We start from the raw sequence: 20,825 nt of genomic DNA, 5'->3' as shown, positions 1-20,825 counted from the left end.
CATTTTTTTAAGTGAGGGGCTCAAAGGTGCTCAGAAACACTCTGAACACTTATGGTAGCAGGTGAGGAAATCCTACCTCATACTCCAGCATGTGTTATGTACAACAGCATAACACATCCACGTTTTCTGAATTAACGGGATGAAGTTTTCATGGGATAAAATCTGCTCTTGTTTTTCTGAATTAACAAGATAATAATCTCGTGTTTTTTTCTACTTCAGAAAAAGGAGCAGAATTTTTTCATGAAATTGTGACTCAAATTCTGAGATAATAATATTGTTAATACGGAAAAACAGAGAAGAGGTTTTTTTTCTAGTGAATGCATTACATTCTGTAGTTATCCATTTGTTCTTTAGACAGTTTAATTAATTTTAATTTTATTCTATGCTACTGCTTTTACCCTTTAAAGGTCCAGCGTATAAGGTTTTTAGGGAGGTTTAGTGGCATCTAGCATCAAGATTGCAACCACCTGAAACTACGAGTTAGAATTCCTTCAGCGTTCATTGTTCAGAAGGTTCTGGGAACTAAATTATCTGCAGAGGTCTCTTCCTCTCCAAAACAAGCAACCAGGGGTCTAATTTATAAACAATGCATAAGCACAAAACAAGGCCTGAAAGAGGTGTGCGCCACTTCCCACGCAAAAGGGTGTGGTCTATAAAAACAGACTTGATGGGAGAAACTTTGACCAATGCTTCCGAACATTTTGGAGATAGGCAATTGGCGATGCAGATGGTGAGGTGGAAACCTGACTGTCGAAACTGTCCAATATTTTTTGGCACACGCCATTTTTGGCTTTTGTCCGTACGTACATTTTTAGTATGGATCCTATGCATTGTTTTGTAAATGAGACCCCAGGTGACCGATAAAAACACTGATTAAAGCAGTTTTTACGTTACAAATAACTGTTTCTCCAATGCTGTTTGGCATGTCAGAGACGGGCCGCTATCCAGATGTTCAGGAGGTTTTTAGCGGGAGCCGAATTATCCACAGAGGTCTCCTCCTCTCCGGAACAACCGGACCAGGTGATTTAAACTGGTAAAAACACTTAATAAAGCAATTTTACTAAAAAGAAAATTGGTGTTTTCCTGACGCTCTCATCGTGGAGGGGAAGTGGCTCTATCTACAGCCAGTGTTTGGTTTGTCCATTCTGGGCTACTATAGAAACATGGTGGTGCGACCTGGCAATTTCCATAGTCAAGGACCCACTCCCTATGTAGATATAAACGGCTCATTCTCAGGTAACAATAACACTATTCTCATATTCAGGTGATTACACGCTAACAAAATACTTACCATACTTATTATATTATATTTCCCACACACTGGACCTTTAATGGCTCTGTCTACTTGTTAGCCAAAAGTCACAAGTTTCAGTTACTGTGAAGTGTAATTTTAGCAGGTTTTACCGCCCATTAGTTGAAGAGGTCTAATGTATTCGTCACTGTCTGTAATGGATTGATGGTAATCTTGGAGTAACAGCAGACACTTAAACCAAAAACATGTAAAAATACATAATCAGAGATTTTGTGGGAGCCAACCTTTGACAACACTGGTCAGCTTTTCCATGTGGTCATGTGTTTTGCCGTTGTAAACCACAGCAGCAACAGAGAAGATCAGCTTGGGCTGGATTTGAGAAAACCTGTCAAGAACACCCTGTAACAAAAAAAAAGAGACAGAGAGGGTTAAAATGGAAACTGAGAACACTTGAGTAAGCACAGCAAAATGAAATCCATCAATTACTGCAGTAAGAGCTGTAAACATATGCCTTGAATTCAACTACTTAATCTTGCATTCAACATAATTTCTCCTTAAGTACAGACACCATTAGAGAGCAGGAGCATATAAGTGTAAGCAGAGAATGAAGGAGCAATGACTGAGAACAATGTGATTCAGATGGAGAAGATGTGTGAGGAATTTAATGAAGACCTGCAAATTAACCCTCTACATTGTAAATGTCTAACAATTTAAAGCATGAACAATAAAAATATCAAATATCATGTCAAATAATTTCCCACTAAGGGTGAAAACACTTTCATATTGTAAGTAAGTGTAAGTGTAGTTCTCTGGTCTGCCAGAGGGGGAAGCAGCACACCAGAAACAAGAGCAGAGACCAGGAAGACAAGAGCACCATTGAGGACAGAGCTGCTGTAGGAGTTATTTACACTCTCACTCACTCACATTTTTTCCACACATTTTTGACTGCCAGATGTAACTCTCCTTCTCCTCTTTATGCCTTTTTTTATGTGCATATGTGAGTCTGTTCTGCCACAATCATGTATCGCCTATAACAATAGGTTAAAGCCCACTAACCCAGTACAGCTCAGCATTGTAGATGGAGGCATGAGCTCTGCCAGGATTAAGAGATAAAGCCACTCTGACACTAGTACTCAAAATGTGTGCTTTTCTAGCACTGACAGGTGCTTTAGAGTCCACAAAAAAGACATGTAATGTGACTCTAAACCAGCAGATTCAGTAGATTTGGTTTAGTTTATGTATCGGTGGAAAATAAACTTGAGATTAAAGGAATAGTACACCCAGAAAATGATCATTTGTATATCAATAACTCACTCCACGTTACATTTAATTTGCAAAGAAAACCAATTTTTTCTCGCATGCCTTCATGGTAAAAGAAGACTCCAGAAACTGAGAAAATTTCTGCTGAATTAAAGTCATAGGGGTCCGTGTTTAACAACAGCCAAACTATACCAAAAAATCCGTTTACATACTCTCACACAACTCGTGCACTTTAATCCAAGTCTCATTTGTCCAGTCATATACTCAATACTTCCCAAACACATGCATTTGAACTAAATCTTAATATTTAAAAACACCTCCACCACTTAAAGCCAATATGGAAGAAAAACCTATAAATTAAACATATGTAAATACAGAAATATGGGCCACAAACAGTGCAACCCAATCCTTACGTTGACTCCAAAGTCGACCGACGTGGAGCTCCAAATGGCTCCGATGCTGGCTGCTGCTAACATAGCCTCCAATGCATGGATACCATTGGGCAGGTAGCCTAAAGGGGGAGAGAGGAGGAAAACATTAAGTTTAAGCAGTGATCTGGCATTATGAATCTGATGGCATCATATGTGCCAAGAATCTTGACTTGTAGGATAAAATACAGCATAGAAAAATATGGTTTATTCAGAATGTACAGAAATAAAACACATTATAGCAGAAGAAATACCAAGAAATAAGAACTATCAGGAATTATTCCATGTTTGATTTTAAAAGTCCCACATTATAAAAAGTTAAATTTCCAAGTCTTTTTTATTATAAAGCAGTTAAGGTGCTACACAAATTATGTTAAAGAATCAAAACATTAAATCCACAGAGAAATGCAAACAGTCCGTATTTAGAGACTGTGCCTTCAAGCAAGCTGTCAGGACTTCCATGGACTTGTGATATCACAACTTAACTATATAAGGGTAGAAAATGCAGCTACAGTGCTGTAACAGTCATGATCTGGCTACAATGCTGGCACAGAGACGCCAAGACCACAGATGTGGAAGAGTGGAAACAATGACCAATCAGAGCAGGCTGGGCTTTTTTGGTAGGGGGCTTAAAGAGACAGGCAATAAAATGGAGCATCTCAGACAGAGAGTGAATACAGCTATATTCAGGCAGACTGTATGGGAAAATATATATAAATGTATATTTTAATATTAACACATGTAAACATGCTCTAGTAGAAACCCAAAATATGGTATAAGTATTAAAGCATGGACCTGAAAATGAGTATTATATGGGACCTTTAAGTCATTTAGGTTATGTGACATCTGGCAGCAGTAAAATAAGAGCAGCTGGATTAGTCATGTAGTCTCTATCTTATATCACACAGTAGGTTACCCCACTGAGAGAATAGTGGAAGTATACAAAGAGAACAGGAGGGAGGAGGGAGAGATAGAAGATACTGAGCAAAAACAATTTGGATAAAAGGGGAAGGGGAGGGGAAAAATGAGAATGTAAAAAGAGGGCAGGAGGGAAAGAGGTGATGCATACCAACCAGAGCAGTGAGAATATTTCATTCTTAACAAGCAGGGCTGAGATCATAACCGCTGTCTTGCTGTGATGTATTCCTGGATCAATATAGGAAATGGGGCCCAAGGACAATGCAAGTCTTTTCACATGGGCAGAGTCAATCAGAGGTAAAGAGAGGGAGAGATATTGGCAACTGCACCACTACACAGAAAATGAAGAGTACAGAACACAAATGCACAACACTGAAATCTGCTAATGCCTTCCCATGTTAATTTCAGCCAGGAAAGACTGTTCTGTTCCTCGTATTCAGAGAGTTTGCTTACTGTACCTTTTATCCCAGATGCCTGATGTCAAAGCTGCACCAAATTAAATAAATGGTATTCAAATGGGAAAGGAGAAAATAGTCTATCATGGCTAAAATAAATGACATGAAGTAAAAACAATGGGTTAACCAGGCTCAACACATGAGCCCTGGGCTGTTTGGTTGATAACGTGAATCTAATCTAAGATGATACAACAATAATACAGCTGCTGGCTCCAGCAGAGCACTCTGACTGGTCACAGGCACACGTCAGCCATACTGTCACCTCCTATAAATCATGACTAATCAGGGTTTTATTGGTTTCTATGCTGACTCCTGTCGTAACCAGGAAGCTGATGCCTGCTGGATGACATCTCAGGCTGACAGATCACCATCCTGCCACTCCGGCTCTGCAGGCGCCCTCATAAATTATTATCCTCTCACGGTGGACCAAGACAAATAGCGTCATGGATCATAATCTTACTACAACACCTTGCCCGACTGCCTCCGTGGCTGCTGTTATGAATGACGTGTAACAACTTACACGGCAAAGCAACACACTGCCGTTCCTATCTGATTAATCATGTATACTGCTATAAAACTTCAGGTTTCCGGGTTGCTGATAACCACTGAATGGAAATTAACTTGCCCTTCAGGACACAAACAGATACTTTGGTGTGACACCACTTCTTCATGGTTTCATAATAAAACGCATCACCACAGGGCTATGGTTCCTACATTTGGCTACTGTTTTCTTATCCTATAATTTAAGAAACAGTTATTAATTTCAAGGACTTAAAAAGTACAAAAAGATGTAGAAAAATGACATTGTTGGATTCGTCCAATTAAAATTTCTGCTTGAGCAGTAACTGGATAAATGGTTACAGAATTAAGAGTATGACCTCTGGACCTTTGGTTCCAAATCAGCTGAGAAAAACACTTGTGTAACATGAATCCTTCCTCTACAATTTCTGTGAACACACCCCGAGGGAAAGCCCTTAACCACTGGGAAGCTGCTCTGTGGTAAACTTTAATTGTACCAAGCTGTTTAAACGATTATAAAATCAATTAAGATGTTGCACAAAAACTTTTTAAAGATGCCCTGTGGAGTTTCATTACAAACATTTATGTTTATAGTCAGTGTTCATCACCAAACATATAATGTTTATCTTTGTGTGCCTTTTCTTCCTCATAAAACTAATGCAATGCTATTTTTTTTTTTTTTATCATCAGATCATGCATTGTTTTCTACTTCGCTTCCCTTATGGGCAATTTGTTGACACATCACCACCATCTAGTTGGTTTGGTAATACTACAAGAATTAAGTCAGGAAAGTTAAGGAGAGGAGAATAGACTTAACAAGTGTCTTAACTAGAGTTATACCACCAATGGTAGCAATGTTGAGCTAACACGGCTACAACTGACAATCCCAGCAGCCTATCTGGTATTTCAGTCTTGGTCCAAGTTCAGCGATGAGGTGTTGCAGTATAACCTGATAAGATTGTTGTCACTACCGATTTCTTAGTCACCTGAAAAAAAACCCTGGGCGGAGTCGGCTGAGGTTGTCTTTTAAATGTCAGTGAAGTGCATCCTGTCATAAAAGCAACTGTGATTGATACTTATGACAATAATGATTTGAATGACACTGTTTCCTGCTACCATGGCCACATTTAAAAATACATACACAGGGCGTCTCCAGGTATCAGACACTTACATTTAACGCTTTTTAAAACCTTTTCATTTAATGAATGTTTAAAAATAAAACACAAATACACTAAAAAAGAACCAAGGTGAGCCTACGGGGATTCATGTTTGAGGAACCAGGGAATATACTATGTCCTGTTGCTTTGATGGAGAAACACCTGACATTTCTGCTGCCCAATCCACCAGCCTTTAATCTCCAACCAAAGCAGACAAACTACACTAGCGATATACAATAAGTTACCAATGTAACTTTAGCTAGCTTGCAGGTCTTTATTTGTAACCTACCTGCTAACTTATCATTAGCTATGTGTTGTCCATTGTTCACAGTATCATTTCTGTTAACAGTGTAGCCCCACAAGTGACAACAGCTCAGGGAGAGTGAGCATAAAAGTTGCAGACTGTGATTGATATGTGGTTATAATGTAAGTTCAACATGATGAGAACTAACCTTGAGTTCAGTCAGGATCACTTTAGTCAAAGAAAACTTTATTTCCATTAAAAGTATTATATTTGGTGGTATGGCTCTGTTCTGGGGCCTCTGCCTTTCCTAAGACCTACACAGAAAGTCTCTTCTACACGCGTATGTGGAAATCCTTCAGGGAGAGAAAGCACACCTCCCTGCCCTTCCATGCGCAAATGAGGAAAGCCTGAGATAAGGAAAGCAAACCTCCTTGCCCTTCCATGCACCTACAGCAGCAGCAAAGACCCCCAACACCCCACCCCCCACCCCCCCACGCACAGAACTGAGTTAGCATCAGCGACAATCAGAAATTACATTGATAAGTCAGACACAGCATGAAAAGGAGGAGCTGGGGTGGAGGCAGGTTGGAAAGCAGCCTGCAGAGGAAGCAGCAACAGTAGACAGGCCAGAGCAGTTTATATAGGGCACCCTGAATGAGATTCACCAATTGGTTGCATAGACAGGAATCATGTGATCTATCAGCTGACTCCTTTCCATCAATCAGCTGCTCCATCAGTTGATTAACTGTTTGAGATGTAGCTGGGATGTGAGCTGAGCACAACATCCTGCTTGAACTTAGGCCATGCTCAATGTGTGTTAAAGCCCAGGGGGGTGAACTTCTTTGGCTCCATACATTTGTAAAGCAGCCAGCAATTTTCACTGCATGTATATGAAGTTTGGCAATCATCCAAAGAGCTACATCGCTTGATGGATGAATGATTATTTGTTATCAAGCAATGATTGAATTTTTTGTTGCCGTTTCTTTATATTATGAAATACTGCCAGGTAAATGTGGTAACCATTTTCTAAAAACAATAAGCCACTTGATAACACTCTGCATTCTGCCTAACAATGCCCCTTGGTCGTTCTAAAAACCACTGCCCACCTTCTGCTTAATTCTACATCTATTCAATGTACGGGAAGTGTGTGCGACAGCAAAATGTGTCCTGCTGGTGAACAATCGCCTTAAGTTTCAACTGTTCAGCTTGTGTTGAAACACCAGTGGTGCAATTTCTAAAATGGAAACCATATTTGTTTCGTTTGTTAAGATATTATTTTACTTTATAATGCTGCTACAGTTCTGTTTTATACTGTTGACTCCACATACTTATTACTCAATAGTTACAGACTGTGGTTGCACAATGTGTGTTTATAATGACACATAATATAAAAAACATGCATTCCCAGTGGAGGAACAGTGGGAGTGTAGGCTACAAACAAGCTTCATAACAGGGTGGAGGGTGATGTTCAAGATGATGAGGACCAAGGAGATGAGCAATGGATCTAAAAGCGTACAAAGGGGACATGTGTATGTGTGAGTGTGTGTGTGTGCTGGGTTGGCTCTTTTCCTGCCATAAAGCTTGGTTGGCCTCATCAGCTAAGTGCTCATATATCTCCTGGATTAGAGACACTGACAAGACATTCCAGTAACAACCTGGGGACAAGGACATCTCGATCTCTAGGGCACAACAGCGAGCCAACACATTCAAAACACACACACACACAGATTTGTGTTTGATACGTCAAAGGAATAGGGAGACTGGAGAAGGGAGGCACAAAGTAGCTGGTGTCTCTCTGTCTGTGTTTCTGTAGCTCCCTCTCCATTTCTGTCCATCCCACCAGTCTTTGTAATGAGATTCCCACAGAGCTTAAGTCATTTAGCTAATGGAATTCCCTACCGCAATATCCATCTTTCCTCTGAGCCCACACACACACACACGCAGGAACTTTACACACAGTGGTTGTTCCTGCACAAAGTAGGTCAATATGAGCTCCTGAACAGCAGCCATAGACTTCAGCCACATTGCTGCTTCAAAATAAAGCAGGAAACTTTTTGAATGTGTATAGGCGTGGGAATTAAAATGTCCTTTTCCTCATCAATTTTCTCTAGCTCAAATTAAAAAGAATCCATAAGCATTTTTAGTAACCTCTGAATTATTGTGCCTGCTCTTTGTCATCTTTATCCACACACAAAAAAAAGTTTGTCATAAAAAGGCTTGTATAGGATGTGCTGAATCCAACTTGAGCAGAAACAGAAGCTGTTTCAAAGAGTGAAAACTTTGGGCATCTGATGCTACTATTTGACAACAGCTGTGAAACTGAAGCCCCTGATACTGACACAGCACAAACAGCTCAATAAACAATGCAGCGTCACGGCTGGAAATGTAGCACAAAACAGAGAATGAAACAGAGACAGTGATGGATGAGACTCAGTGCAGTTGGACAATCACACACACTGCTGTATCCTAAATTAACACAATGTACAGGCAGTGTATGAACAAACTGCTTCGTGAAAAATCTAAATTCTAAGACACAACTTATTGCATTACACTTTCTTGGTTCTTGTAAACGGCTACTACTGATAAAGGAACTGTCTGCAGTACGACAAGCAGACTGGATTTATGCTCACACTATTTCACACCAAATTTACCCAACAGCAAACTGTGGAGGCTTCTGACACCCATGATTTTGACTGACACAAGGGTCAGAGCAGTGGCGTATGATAGTTAGAAAGGGCCCCAGCAATCATCAGCGCAACTCTCTCAAACATGCTGTTTGAGGGCCTGCTCTCTCTGTGGGCCCCCTCCTCCCATGGGCCCTAGCGCAACCACACTGCCTGCACTGTCTATATTTACGCCCCTGGGTCGGAGTCCTTATTGTAGCTGAATAAAACAATCTGCTCTTGTATAGTTATGTATCAGGGCTCAACAATAAGGATTGCCCGATTGCCCGGGGCAAGTAAAACTCACGGTCGGGCATGTAAACTAACAACTCACTTGCCCAATCGGGCAAGTTGCTAAAAATAGTAAAAGTTAATAACTAATTGATAAAATAAATGTATTTTAAAACGTGCTCCTTCGGCTCTGATGCAGCGGTCTCTCTGCCTGAAGTCACAGGCACAGCTGTGTAACAATGTCCTGCCCACAGCCCCCATTGATATTATTTTGCACGACGGACACTTCATATAATAACATAACAATATACTATTCATCGTGTCATTTCTGTCTCTACATGGTCACGCGTTAACAATTCTCTTCTGCTCTCTGTATCGCGCATGGCGGAGTTCCGCCACACACACAGGTGAGCACACTAGAGCGGCTCGGGCTGCATTTTCCTGACCAAACCTGACCCCGAGCCCGGTGCAGTTTGTCAGCTGACAAAGTTATTGAAATGGACAGTGTATAAATAACCAACAGACTGCTGTTACGCACAGACAAACACGCTGCTCGCACAGCAGCTCAGCACGGCACTCATGCTGAGCTTGTGTTGCGTTCAGGCGTTGTCACGTAAATAACAACTTCCAACACTTAAATAGGTCATAGCACAAAACAGCAGCATGTCAAGTGACTTTTTACTTTATTATATTCAATAAAATTGTATGTTCCTAAATCTTGAGACACCTCATATGTAAGCTAGACAGACATTTCACCTGCTCATTACTGTGCACACATGTACTGTATGTACTTAGTCCTAAAGAGCCCTTCTGGTGCCAGTAGATACATAGAAACATCCCAGCAGGCTGTGCTTTGCAAGCATACAAAAAAGTTTCACACATGTGAAAATTATTTTTCATGCGTGTGCTTCACCTCCGCTGCTACAACTCCATCCTAGGGGAAACACTGCTGTGTGCATTTTGTGCAACAGGTGGATGTGGTAGTCTACTGGTAGAGTAGAGAGAGAGCTAAGTAGCGTTGAAGTACAGTAGAGCAGGGCAGAGAGATGGAAGCAAAATATATTAAACCCGGTGTTAATACAGCAGAACTGGAGAGAGGGGTGAAAAATAAATAGAGGTGGGCATAGCTCAAGTAGGGCACAAAATTGTTGACGGAGAACGATGGAAAAATTTTTCACTTTAAGCCCTGACACTGTCATTTTTGTGTAGGAATTAAGCTACAATACATGACATATGTTGTTTTAATTAATAAATACAGTGTGAATAAAGATTACATAACTTAAAAATAACTGCAGTCTTTGTTATTTGATAGCCGCTTAAATTAAACAATTTTTATAGGGCAAGTAAAAACTGACTTCGGGCAAGTAGATCTCTAACCAACTTGCCCGACTGGGCAAGTGAAAAAAAACCTTAGCGTTGAACCCTGTGTATGTATGCATGGGTGTGTATTTTGAGATAAAAAAAATCCTCTTAATGCCACCAAACATCCTTTTTCCTTTCTTCAAGGAGTCTGGTCAACAAATGGTTCAGTTCAGCAGTCTGACACACTTTTGTTTGACAACCTTAAAGTAACCAAACTCTAACAGCACAGTGTGTATTTTCACAGCCAGTGATGTGGCAACAAGCTCAGCAGGTAAAACAGATAAGCTCTTAAAAGCCTTTGACACTTGAATTGTTTTTTTTTTTTTTAAAAAAAAGTACCGATCACAAATTGAGGTGGGGAAATATATATGACTTACTTTAAAGCCACAATGGCAGCTTACACTGTTTAGTTTGCAGATATAGATGTGTAGCTCTGGATGAATGTAGTGTGCAGTGGGGCTGTGTGGAGAAATATGCACCCTCAGCCATTCCTGCCTGTACAAATATGAACTTTGAGAAAATAAATAGTGACTTTCAGAGAGAGACGCAGCCTGTGCCAAGACAGCCAGGCCTCCTTAGCAGTGAGCACAAACACACCCACAGAGTTACAGCAGATGAGGCCATGTTCAACTCATGATGCAACATGTTTGAAATAAAGAAGAAGGAAGAAGATGAAAAACACTGGAAGATAAAAAGGATGGGGTAAGAAATAAGTCAGGAGGAGAGCTACTAATCTACCAACTAATGTGGTTGGTAATCAACCATCACTTGGATGACAGGAAAGTTATATAAAATGCAGATGCCATTCTCCCCATACTGTGTCTCATTTTCCACCAGTGAGACTCACCTACGACCCTGTCTCCAGTCTGGACGCCCATCTTCCTCATGGCGGCAGCAAACAGCGCCACATCGCGCCTCAGCTCCCCAAACGTCACCTTCACAATCTCATCATTTGCCTCCGCTAGTGGACACAAAGAGAAAGTAAGACACAGAAACAGAGATCAATATGTACATCTAAACAAAACACTTCCATATATTTTAAATGGTTGGTGTACCACTTGGTTTAAATGCCAATCAAACCCCTGACATTAAAATCCAAAGCACAGGAGAAGAAAACCAGGGAGGCAGACATAAACAGAGAATGATAGTGTGGCAAGACAGAGCCACAGACAGGAACAGTCCACTTTGTCTCCCTAAGTAATAGTTTACTGACATTGAAAGAGGCTCCACAGCATCGTGACCAATGGGTCCTCTCATAATTACATTACAGCTCCTGCAGAAGGTCGTGCGCACACTATGGATGCGAATGCGCACAAGCCCACTCTCCCTCATGCGCACACACAGATGGGGCCGTGATAAAGGGCCTATCTATTAGTATGTGACAGTCCTCAGAGATAGAGGAGGGAGCAGCAGTTAAGCTATTCACAAGGTGACGTATGCAGCTTTGCACTCGCCACGAATGCAACCTCTGTTCTTTGATGTCTTTGTAACTTTCGTTCTGCTTGGTTTATTTTCAAAATATAAACTGTGAAGATGCAGAAAAAAACAAAGAGTAAACAATCTGTGCAACTGCGGGTAAACTGGGAGGCTGAAACCTCCATCTTGCCCTGCGTGATTTGAGTGTGTAAATGTGTTTTCTGAAGCAGAATAAAACAAAAATTGAGTGCTGTATTCCTTGATTTTTTGCTCTATGCATGGAATTAACACTGTTGGCTTTATTGATCTCTCATAGAGATCAATGAACCCAACATTCAAGGTGCAGCACTGTGTCAGATACATTTCTGCATTGTTTTTAATCAGTCATCCTTTATTTACTTACTCGCAGCATAGAGAGCTACTTTGTCCTGGTCGGCATGTTTGAGCAAGTTCTCAGCGTAGTTGAGCCGAGCTCCTTTAAACCACTCTGGAACATCCGAGATCCGTTTGGTTACGTCCACCACCTAGGATACACCCACAGAACACACACAGAGAGCACGCACCGGAGAGACACGGCATTGTCATTGACTGAGACCAAACCTTTTGATGCTTTGGTTGTTGTTGCTGGCACAGAATTAAGTCCATAAATGGGACTGCGAGATAAAAGCGCTCAAGTTTACACAGTAATCAAGCATGTGCCACTGCAACAGCTGATTGTGTGACTGTGTGTAGCTTAAAACAAAAAGAGTAAGACATACGATTTGTCATAGAATCCACAGCAACACTGGGATTTAATAACTGAGCTCACTACAATATGTTTGATTGAGTAGTTGTTTGTCTCCCTGTCTTCCATCCAAGAACAGGTTGAGTGGGTGACACAATGTACACTAAAATAAATTATATGTGACGTGGAAGGTGTTAGCTACGTGTACAAACAGGATGTGTTAACCACATGGCACAGTGCCTTAAAGTTCAGACACTATTTATTACCTCACACGCCCACCTAGTTGGCTATATCCTGGAGTACAATAAACAATGAATACAAAAAATAAGATCATTTAAAATCAGCGTCACCTCCATTTTCGAAATGGCCTTTTACTGTTGCCTTAATAAAATAAGTGCAATTCTTATGTTCTTATTCAAAAATGCTTCTTGACAAAGGTTTAAGCGGCTTTGAATTAACTTCTTCTGAAGGATGAATCATATCAGATTACAGCCGTGCCATAAAAAATAATGACCAACAAAGACTACTCATCAAATCATGGCATAACAATAACATTATTTCCTAATATTTACACTTTAATGGGCCTCATTCACTATTATAGACTCTAAACCACAGCACTCATGAATTAGAAGGTATAGGTAGCTGGATTTACAATCAGGAACCAAAGTGCTTGTTGGCTGGAAAGCCACAGGAGCAGGACAACAGGACGTAACTATAATGTACAATTAATGCACACAGTGGATACAAAGCCTATCGAGGCGTTGCACTCCATCATGTAACCACAAACAAGTTATTCCAGATAGTTTAAGGGTTGGTATGTGGCAACGCAGATAACATGTGTGCAAATCAATGTGGTATTTTGTATCAGTGTTACATAAAGGGACAGTAAAGGAGGAACCATAAGAATGCACCAGACGGGAAAAGTTGAAAATTACCACCATAAAAAAAGCTACAAGTGTAATGTTAGCGATTCAGTGAATCTTAATGAGACGTTTCTCTACTCTGCACACCAATTCAGAACTGAAAAAGTAATTTGCTGGCAATATGCTACTCCCAAAAATTATTTTGTTTTTATGTGTATCATGATATGTTCAGTGAAAGTGAAACCGGCCATGAAATTTCAGGCTGCCATCAGAGTCATTCTCCTCCAGGATACAGCAGACTCACCTCTTCATATGCTTTGGAGCTGACGACTCCACAGAAGCGCCACACCTCTGCCCAGAAATCTGGGTAGTTGTCCACCGACCACTGGTACAGGTCATTGTAGTTGACTAGAGGATGACGAAGCAATGATTACTACAGATGTACAACAACTTTCTGGTGTGACTTTCAGCTCAAACACATCATATAAAAGGTGCAACAGGTGATTAAACATGAGAAATGATCAGCAGAAGTACCTCTTAAGTAGGGGTGGGAATCCCCAGAGGCCCCACCATATGATATTATCACGATACAATATTATTGCGATGTGTGGTGTTGCTATATGCTGAGTATTGTGATAAAATATATTGCAATATATAACCTTTTTTCAGTGGCAAATTGTGTCCCCAAAGGAAAACTTTTCCAGCATCAACAGTTTTATCAAATAAAATAAAATAGTTAGCCTGTTTATCTCACTACAGTCATTTTATTGCAGCAAAATCAATCTAGTAACCTGGAAAAGCAAGTAATTATATTATTCTAGCAGACTACGTAATGTTTAATTTGTATTTTTAATATCAATAATTTATGTCCTCCTGACACCTGAACTTTTGTGTGGTATGCATTTTTAATTTCTAGCTATTTGGAATGAGTAGGACCTGATAAGTATAAAAAACTAAACACTGTCAATGATAATAAAGTCCCAATGTCTTCAAATGAGTACTTCCTAATTAACAGCGTCTTAAGTTGTCACTGTTGCTAGAATTGGTCAAATGTGTTGTCATATCAAACTACAAACATTATTAATCATAAATAAAAAGGTTTCAACCATAAAATGTGATCAGGTTTCGGACCTTGGCGACTTTTATGACGTGATCGGCCACAGATCGACTTGGCAGAGATGGCGGCCATCTTGTTTTTACATGATTTAGTGTATTGTGCTCTTACTACCACTAGATGGCACAAAAAAGTGTCCACGAATGGGGACAACAGGTCTAAGTTAAGTAGAATGAAGTATAAGGTCAAGTAACCCCAAAATGTGATGTCCTCATATGAGGACACAGGGTCTCAGGAGGATATAATAAAAAAAAAAAATACTTGGTGTCTGTGTGACGATACGATATTGCCACACAAAAAATATCGCTTTTCCCCCACCCCTACACTAAAGCTTAACAAACTGGAATTTATTTTGCAACCTGTCCTGACTAACTGATTTAAAGGAAAACTTGTCCCCTGTGTCAGCTGCTTTGATAGCTAACCTACCCAATACATACTGTAATATGCCTGGGAAAAAAAATAACACAGATGTTCAAATCCATTTCTGCCATATTAATTTTTCACACATCTGCCATAGCTGTTGCTGCTGTTGTGTGCTGGGGCAGCAGGGTGAGGGTAGCAGACGTCAACAGACCCAATAAACTGATTCACAAGGCCAGTAACGTCATGGAGGTGGAGCAACAGAGTCACAGAGCAGGATGCTGTTTAAGATACCTGTCATCTTGGACAATGTCTCCCGCCCACTCCATGATGTGCTGGTCAAACACAGGAGCACATTTAGTGACAGACTCATTTCCCCATGATGCTCCACAGAGCGCAGGAAGTCAAACCTGTACAACTCCTCCCTCAGAGTGTCAGCCGCTCTGAGTCAATAGACTGGCATTTGGACTTTTTAACCTACTGCATTTATAATTCATAATCATCTCATAGGTGCAGTAATTCAACTTCCACAATATTTGTTGCACTTATTCATCTGTGAAATATTTTTCACCTCTTGAATGTATATATTAATTCAACATACAGTGCACTTAACTTAATTTCTCATGTTTACTCTAATTCTATTGTTGTTTTATTCTACTGATGTCTATACTGTGGTTGAATTTTCACACTTACAGCCTCGGCACAGTGACGATATATTTATAATTTTAGTATTTCAATTTCTATATCTTAAGTATGAATGAATTACTTTATTTTGAACCAAAAATAATTAAAAAAGACAAAGATAACAGTGCCTGAAAAGGAGTAGGCAGAAGTACAACTTATACGTCCATACCCCTTTCTTATATTTCTTTTTTTGACACATATTATTTCAACAAGTTACAAAATTTATTTAAAACTAATATACAATGATCCCCAGTCTATTTACCACCCAATTAAATAAATAAACCCAGTTCATGCACAGTCCAAGTACCACCCAGTGTTACAAACTCCCCTAACACAACCTTTCCTCGTCTGTGTACCTGCCAAAAATATATTTTTGTATAGCTTTTAACTGATTTATATTTGTGCTTTGTTTCAGCTCATCATGCAGCCCATTTCACAAATTTCCAAAAAATGTTTCCACAATTTTTTTGAATGTTTCCAAGCACTAGTGTTGAAGCATACTGCACATTTTATTCTTATTTTAATGCACATTTCATTTCTACTTTATTTTATTTATTGCTTTATATTTTCAGACTTTATTTCATATTCTTACTTCTTATAATCCACTATTCTTTACATTGGAGCAACTGTGACAATCATAATTTCCCCTGGGGATCAATACAGTACATCTGATACTGATACTGACTCTGATGGATCTATACCTTCCCATCTCTCCCCAATTACGTAACTCCCTTTCTCTGTGTCTCCATTCACTGTCCGATGGATCAGGTTTTTCAGCATTCCCCCACAACCCTGATGGCTTAAATTTACACGCTGTCAGAGACACAAATGAAATAGGCCGCTCTCTTCCATCGGCTGGCAGCAGCCCTGCAGAGAGGCTGTCCTCAGTGAGGAGCTGGGAGTGATCCAGGCATGAGAGCCAAGCTGAGCTGCAGTGTTGTAAACACCTGATTATTATCACAAAGGGAGTGGTGATTTATAGTTGCTAATAATCGTATTAGTCTGCAGCTGCAGGGATGTGTTCATGCTGATTCACTGTCTCTTTAATAGTGTCTTTAAATTGCACACAAAGACAGATTGAAGCATTGCACTGCAGAGCACCTTTAGACGGGGGTGTCTGTAATGTAACGTAAGGTAATTACACAACATATCTACAGATAGCAGGAGGGGACACAATAGGTTTCTAATAAGCTCACTAGCTTCCCTGTCTGGCTCCTCGTCTGTTTTCCTCCCTCCTCTCCTCTCCTCTCCACTCACCCAGATTAAGTCCATAGTCCCCGTTGACCTGTATCCTGAACTTGTCCATCTGTGTGTTCCTCTTGGAGTCCGGGTACCACAACACCTTGCTCTCCATATCCATAATCTTCTCGCTCTTCCCTTCCGTGTCCTTAGACATCTTGGTCGCGTCCCTTGTGTCGGCTAACACACCAAAGCGAGCCCCGTGCTGAAGCTAACCGTCCCTGGGTTTGACTGCTCGTGTCAAATGAGCTCACCGACCCGGCTAGCTGCTTAGTGTGAATGGCTGGGGGAATTACAGCGCGCGACAGCTAGCAAGGTTCAGCTCACTGTCAAAGACAAGCGTGGAGCTGCCGAGGAAAACTGACAGACCACGCCCCGGCGTCATGACGTGGAAGGGGCGGGCTGGGTTCAAGAAGGCGCTGTGTTCAATGCTGTTAAACAATATAACCCACACAGTAGCTAACTGAGGACGAAAGTCTACTTCAAGGGTCTCCCAAGAGAGTGTTAATAAAAGCCTGTCCCACAGTCTTAATTTGAGATAGCTGTAGGCTCACTATTAATCATATGTACATTTTAAAATCAAAATTTTAACTCCTAATCTTAATCTTATATGCAAGATTAAAGGTCCATTGTGTAGGATTTAGAGTCATCTATTGGCAGATATGATAGGCTATATTATATTGATAACTTTGTTTTTATTTGTTTAAAATCACCTGAAAATAAAAATCATTTATATCTATAAAGGAAGCAGGTCATGGATGTATGAGGGGTCTCATTTCTAAGTATTGCATACGCACAAAATGAGGCCTGAAACACAGTTTTTCTGATTTTAAGGGTCTTCCAAGAGAGTGTTAATAAAAGTCTGTCCCACAATCTTAATTTGAGATAGCTGTAGGCTCACTATTAATCATATGTGCATTTTAAGATTTATATTTCAACTCTTAATCTTACATTTAAATGCAAGATTAAAGGTCCAGTATGTAGGAATTAGGGGCATCTACTGGCAGATATGGTTTTCATTTGTTTATGATTGTTTATAATCACCTGAAAATGAAAATCATTTATATCTATATAGGGAGCGTGTCATGGATTATGAAGAAACCTGGGGTCTTATTTGTAAATATTGCGTACATACAAAACGAGGACTGAAAGAGGCGCACCCCACTTCCCACACAAAAGCTGACAGGAGACACTTTGACCCATGAATAAGAACATTTTGGAGACCGGTATTTGGCGACGCCGATGGTGAGGTGGAAGCCTGATTGTAGAAATTGTCTAATATTTTTTGGCTTTTTGGATTTTGTACCTACGTACATTTTTAGTATGGATCCTATGCAGTGTTTTATAAATGAGACCCCTGGATACAGCATCAAAGATGAGGCCCTGTCCATTCCTATGAAAATTGCTTAGTGGCACATGAAACCAAAATGGTTTAACTGTCGTGTATATAATTCCCTGGGTTACTGGCACTGCTTCTGCAGTGTGCAGTCCACAGGCCAAGCACACTAGAGACTTTCCGCTGCCGAGAGCAGCCGAGAGAGCTACCTCTGATTTAGCACTCCGCTAACTTGAATGGGGATAAGATTATTCAACTGTGCGGCTCCTCTAGACTTTCCAAATGTTATCAGACCAAATGGATTAAATCCTGATGTGAAACAAGTCACTGTGATGCTCAAAAAATGTGTCTTTTTCACAATGTAAGTCTATAGGGAAAATTCTTTTTGGGTCACAGGGCATCACGGGTCCTCTTCCACGGAGTCTGCCATGTTGTTTCTACAGTAGTCCAGAACAGACAGATCAAACACTGGCTCTACAGTGCCATTCCTGTCTTTACGTTTTCAGGTTTTCACAGTGGCCACCATGGTTTTCCTACATGCTTGGCAGTTGGCAGAAGCTTCAGTTTTGCAGCCTCCCTGCTAGGTGCTATTAAATCCTTCACAATGGACCTTAAGTGAATATTTTAGGATATGTAAAGAGTTTGATTGAATGAGAGCACTGATGTGAAAAATCTTGCTCCCTACCAAAATATTATCATAATTTGATGAGTTCCATATTTTAACATTTTCACCTTTTCCATTAAAATGTCACATACCCAGAGTATGGGAATAGATCATTGCTATTCTGACAAAAATGTTACTAGAATGACAGTAAAATATCATAGATATGTATCCAGACCCTTGCATTCCAACAAATATTATCATGATTTGTTGAACTTTATGACTTTGTATTTCCACTGATTCATTTGTATGATAATGAGATAACCAATATTTAGTAGAAAAAAGATATTTTTAAAAATTAAAAGTGCACACCATTTACAAAGGTACTGAACTTCAGTGTAGTTGGAGGCACTTGGACTTGAGGTATTTCTGATCCTAATTTATGATTATTTGATAGTTACATTTCAGTGTCCAATGAATCAACTGATCAAGATAACTGATCAGTTACATTGAATATATATATATATATATATATATATATATATATATATATATATATATATATTTCAAAGGCAGACAGAAAGAAGTCTTGGAATAGTTTGCATGCATACACCTGTAGATTAGATTAACTATAGATTAGGCTAGATATCATTTAAAGCCTCAATAGAGGAAGTCACCCATGTGAAACCCCCCAGAGAAACAGGTCAGACATGTCACAGCAAATAACATACCAGTGACACACTGCCACAACACCAACAGAGTTCAGTTTGGGAGCCTGTCTGGCCAATATATATATATTTATATATATTTATATTCATTTATATTCATTTATATTCATTTATATTCATTTATTGGCCAGACAGGCTCCCAAACTGAACTCTGTTGGTGTTGTGGCAGTGTGTCACTGGTATGTTATTTGCTGTGACATGTCTGACCTGTTTCTCTGGGGGGTTTCACATGGGTGACTTCCTCTATTGAGGCTTTAAATGATATCTAGCCTAATCTATAGTTAATCTAATCTACAGGTGTATGCATGCAAACTATTCCAAGACTTCTTTCTGTCTGCCTTTGAAATATGCCTCCTGAATGGTTGCAAAAGCATAGTAACCCTATTCTGGTCATACATTCATTAGAATATACATGATGGCTTTCTAAAATAAAAGATTGTCCACTTGCCAATAGATGCGTTGAATTATTTAGACAAATATTTAATTTAACCCGCACATAGCCTACAGACTGCAGCTGCATCCCGTAGTAGTCTTGAACATCCCCCACACGCGAACGCGCAATAGATTTGTATGGAGGAGTCTCTCATGCACGCGGCAGACTTGCCCGTCAAAATGAAGGATTTTGATTGGTCCTCGGCGCACTGGTTCCACATCAGCCGACGCATCGGTCTATGCAGGAGGCAGATCATGACTGTTGGACTGGCGCGTCCTTTGACTAATGGCGAGCTGTCTTCTGCCGCCTCAAATGAGTCATATGAGCCAATCAGAGGGCGAGGAGGTAGGAGTGTTTTAGGGGTGTGCCCAATCAGCGAGAGAGGGAGAAGGACCCTCCTCACTGTCTGGTGGTGCCATTTCAACTTCGAATCAATGATGGAAATGTTCTTTTACAAGTTAAGCTGTGTCCTTCAGTCTAGTTTAATTTGCATTACCATATGTCAATAATTCACTTACTCTATTTATGACAATCTCACAATAATGACTCATCTTTTTTTTACACTTAAACACAACCCGATGTTCTTTCTCACTGTGTAAATGAGTATTTAAGGCTCTCTGTCTTGCAGGGACACCATAGCAAAAGCAGTGCGCTGTTTAATTCAAAGTAAGTAGCCAAGAGCAAATGGAAATATCATTTATTGACATTAATCAACCTAAAAGCAGCCCGTGTGTGCATGGGCTTTAAAACCCACACACAGAAACTAAGAGAAGAGCCAGCCAAAATCTCTCATATGTCAGATGAACTAACCTACTATCAAGAAAGACACAGACAGGGC

The 20,825-nt window shown here is 40.1% G+C and overlaps 1 protein-coding gene across 1 annotated transcript in view; it reads right to left on the bottom strand.

Moving 5' to 3' along the window:
* aacs (acetoacetyl-CoA synthetase) overlaps positions 1-17,243 on the bottom strand; it is a 57,997-nt gene extending 40,754 nt beyond the window's left edge. The window contains exons 1-6 of the mRNA XM_049578421.1: positions 16,908-17,243; positions 13,797-13,900; positions 12,309-12,429; positions 11,337-11,450; positions 2,926-3,023; positions 1,537-1,651 (exon numbers count right to left, since the gene is read on the bottom strand). Of these exons, the coding sequence (XP_049434378.1) occupies positions 1,537-1,651; positions 2,926-3,023; positions 11,337-11,450; positions 12,309-12,429; positions 13,797-13,900; positions 16,908-17,046 (691 nt within the window). The 5' untranslated portion in view covers positions 17,047-17,243. The remainder of the gene's footprint in view (positions 1-1,536; positions 1,652-2,925; positions 3,024-11,336; positions 11,451-12,308; positions 12,430-13,796; positions 13,901-16,907) is intronic.
* Positions 17,244-20,825: the final 3,582 nt, after the last annotated feature.

Source organism: Epinephelus fuscoguttatus, linkage group LG6 (genome assembly GCF_011397635.1).
Source record: "Epinephelus fuscoguttatus linkage group LG6, E.fuscoguttatus.final_Chr_v1".
NCBI lineage: Eukaryota > Metazoa > Chordata > Actinopteri > Perciformes > Serranidae > Epinephelus > Epinephelus fuscoguttatus.
This window is presented reverse-complemented; position numbering and strand designations above follow the sequence as displayed.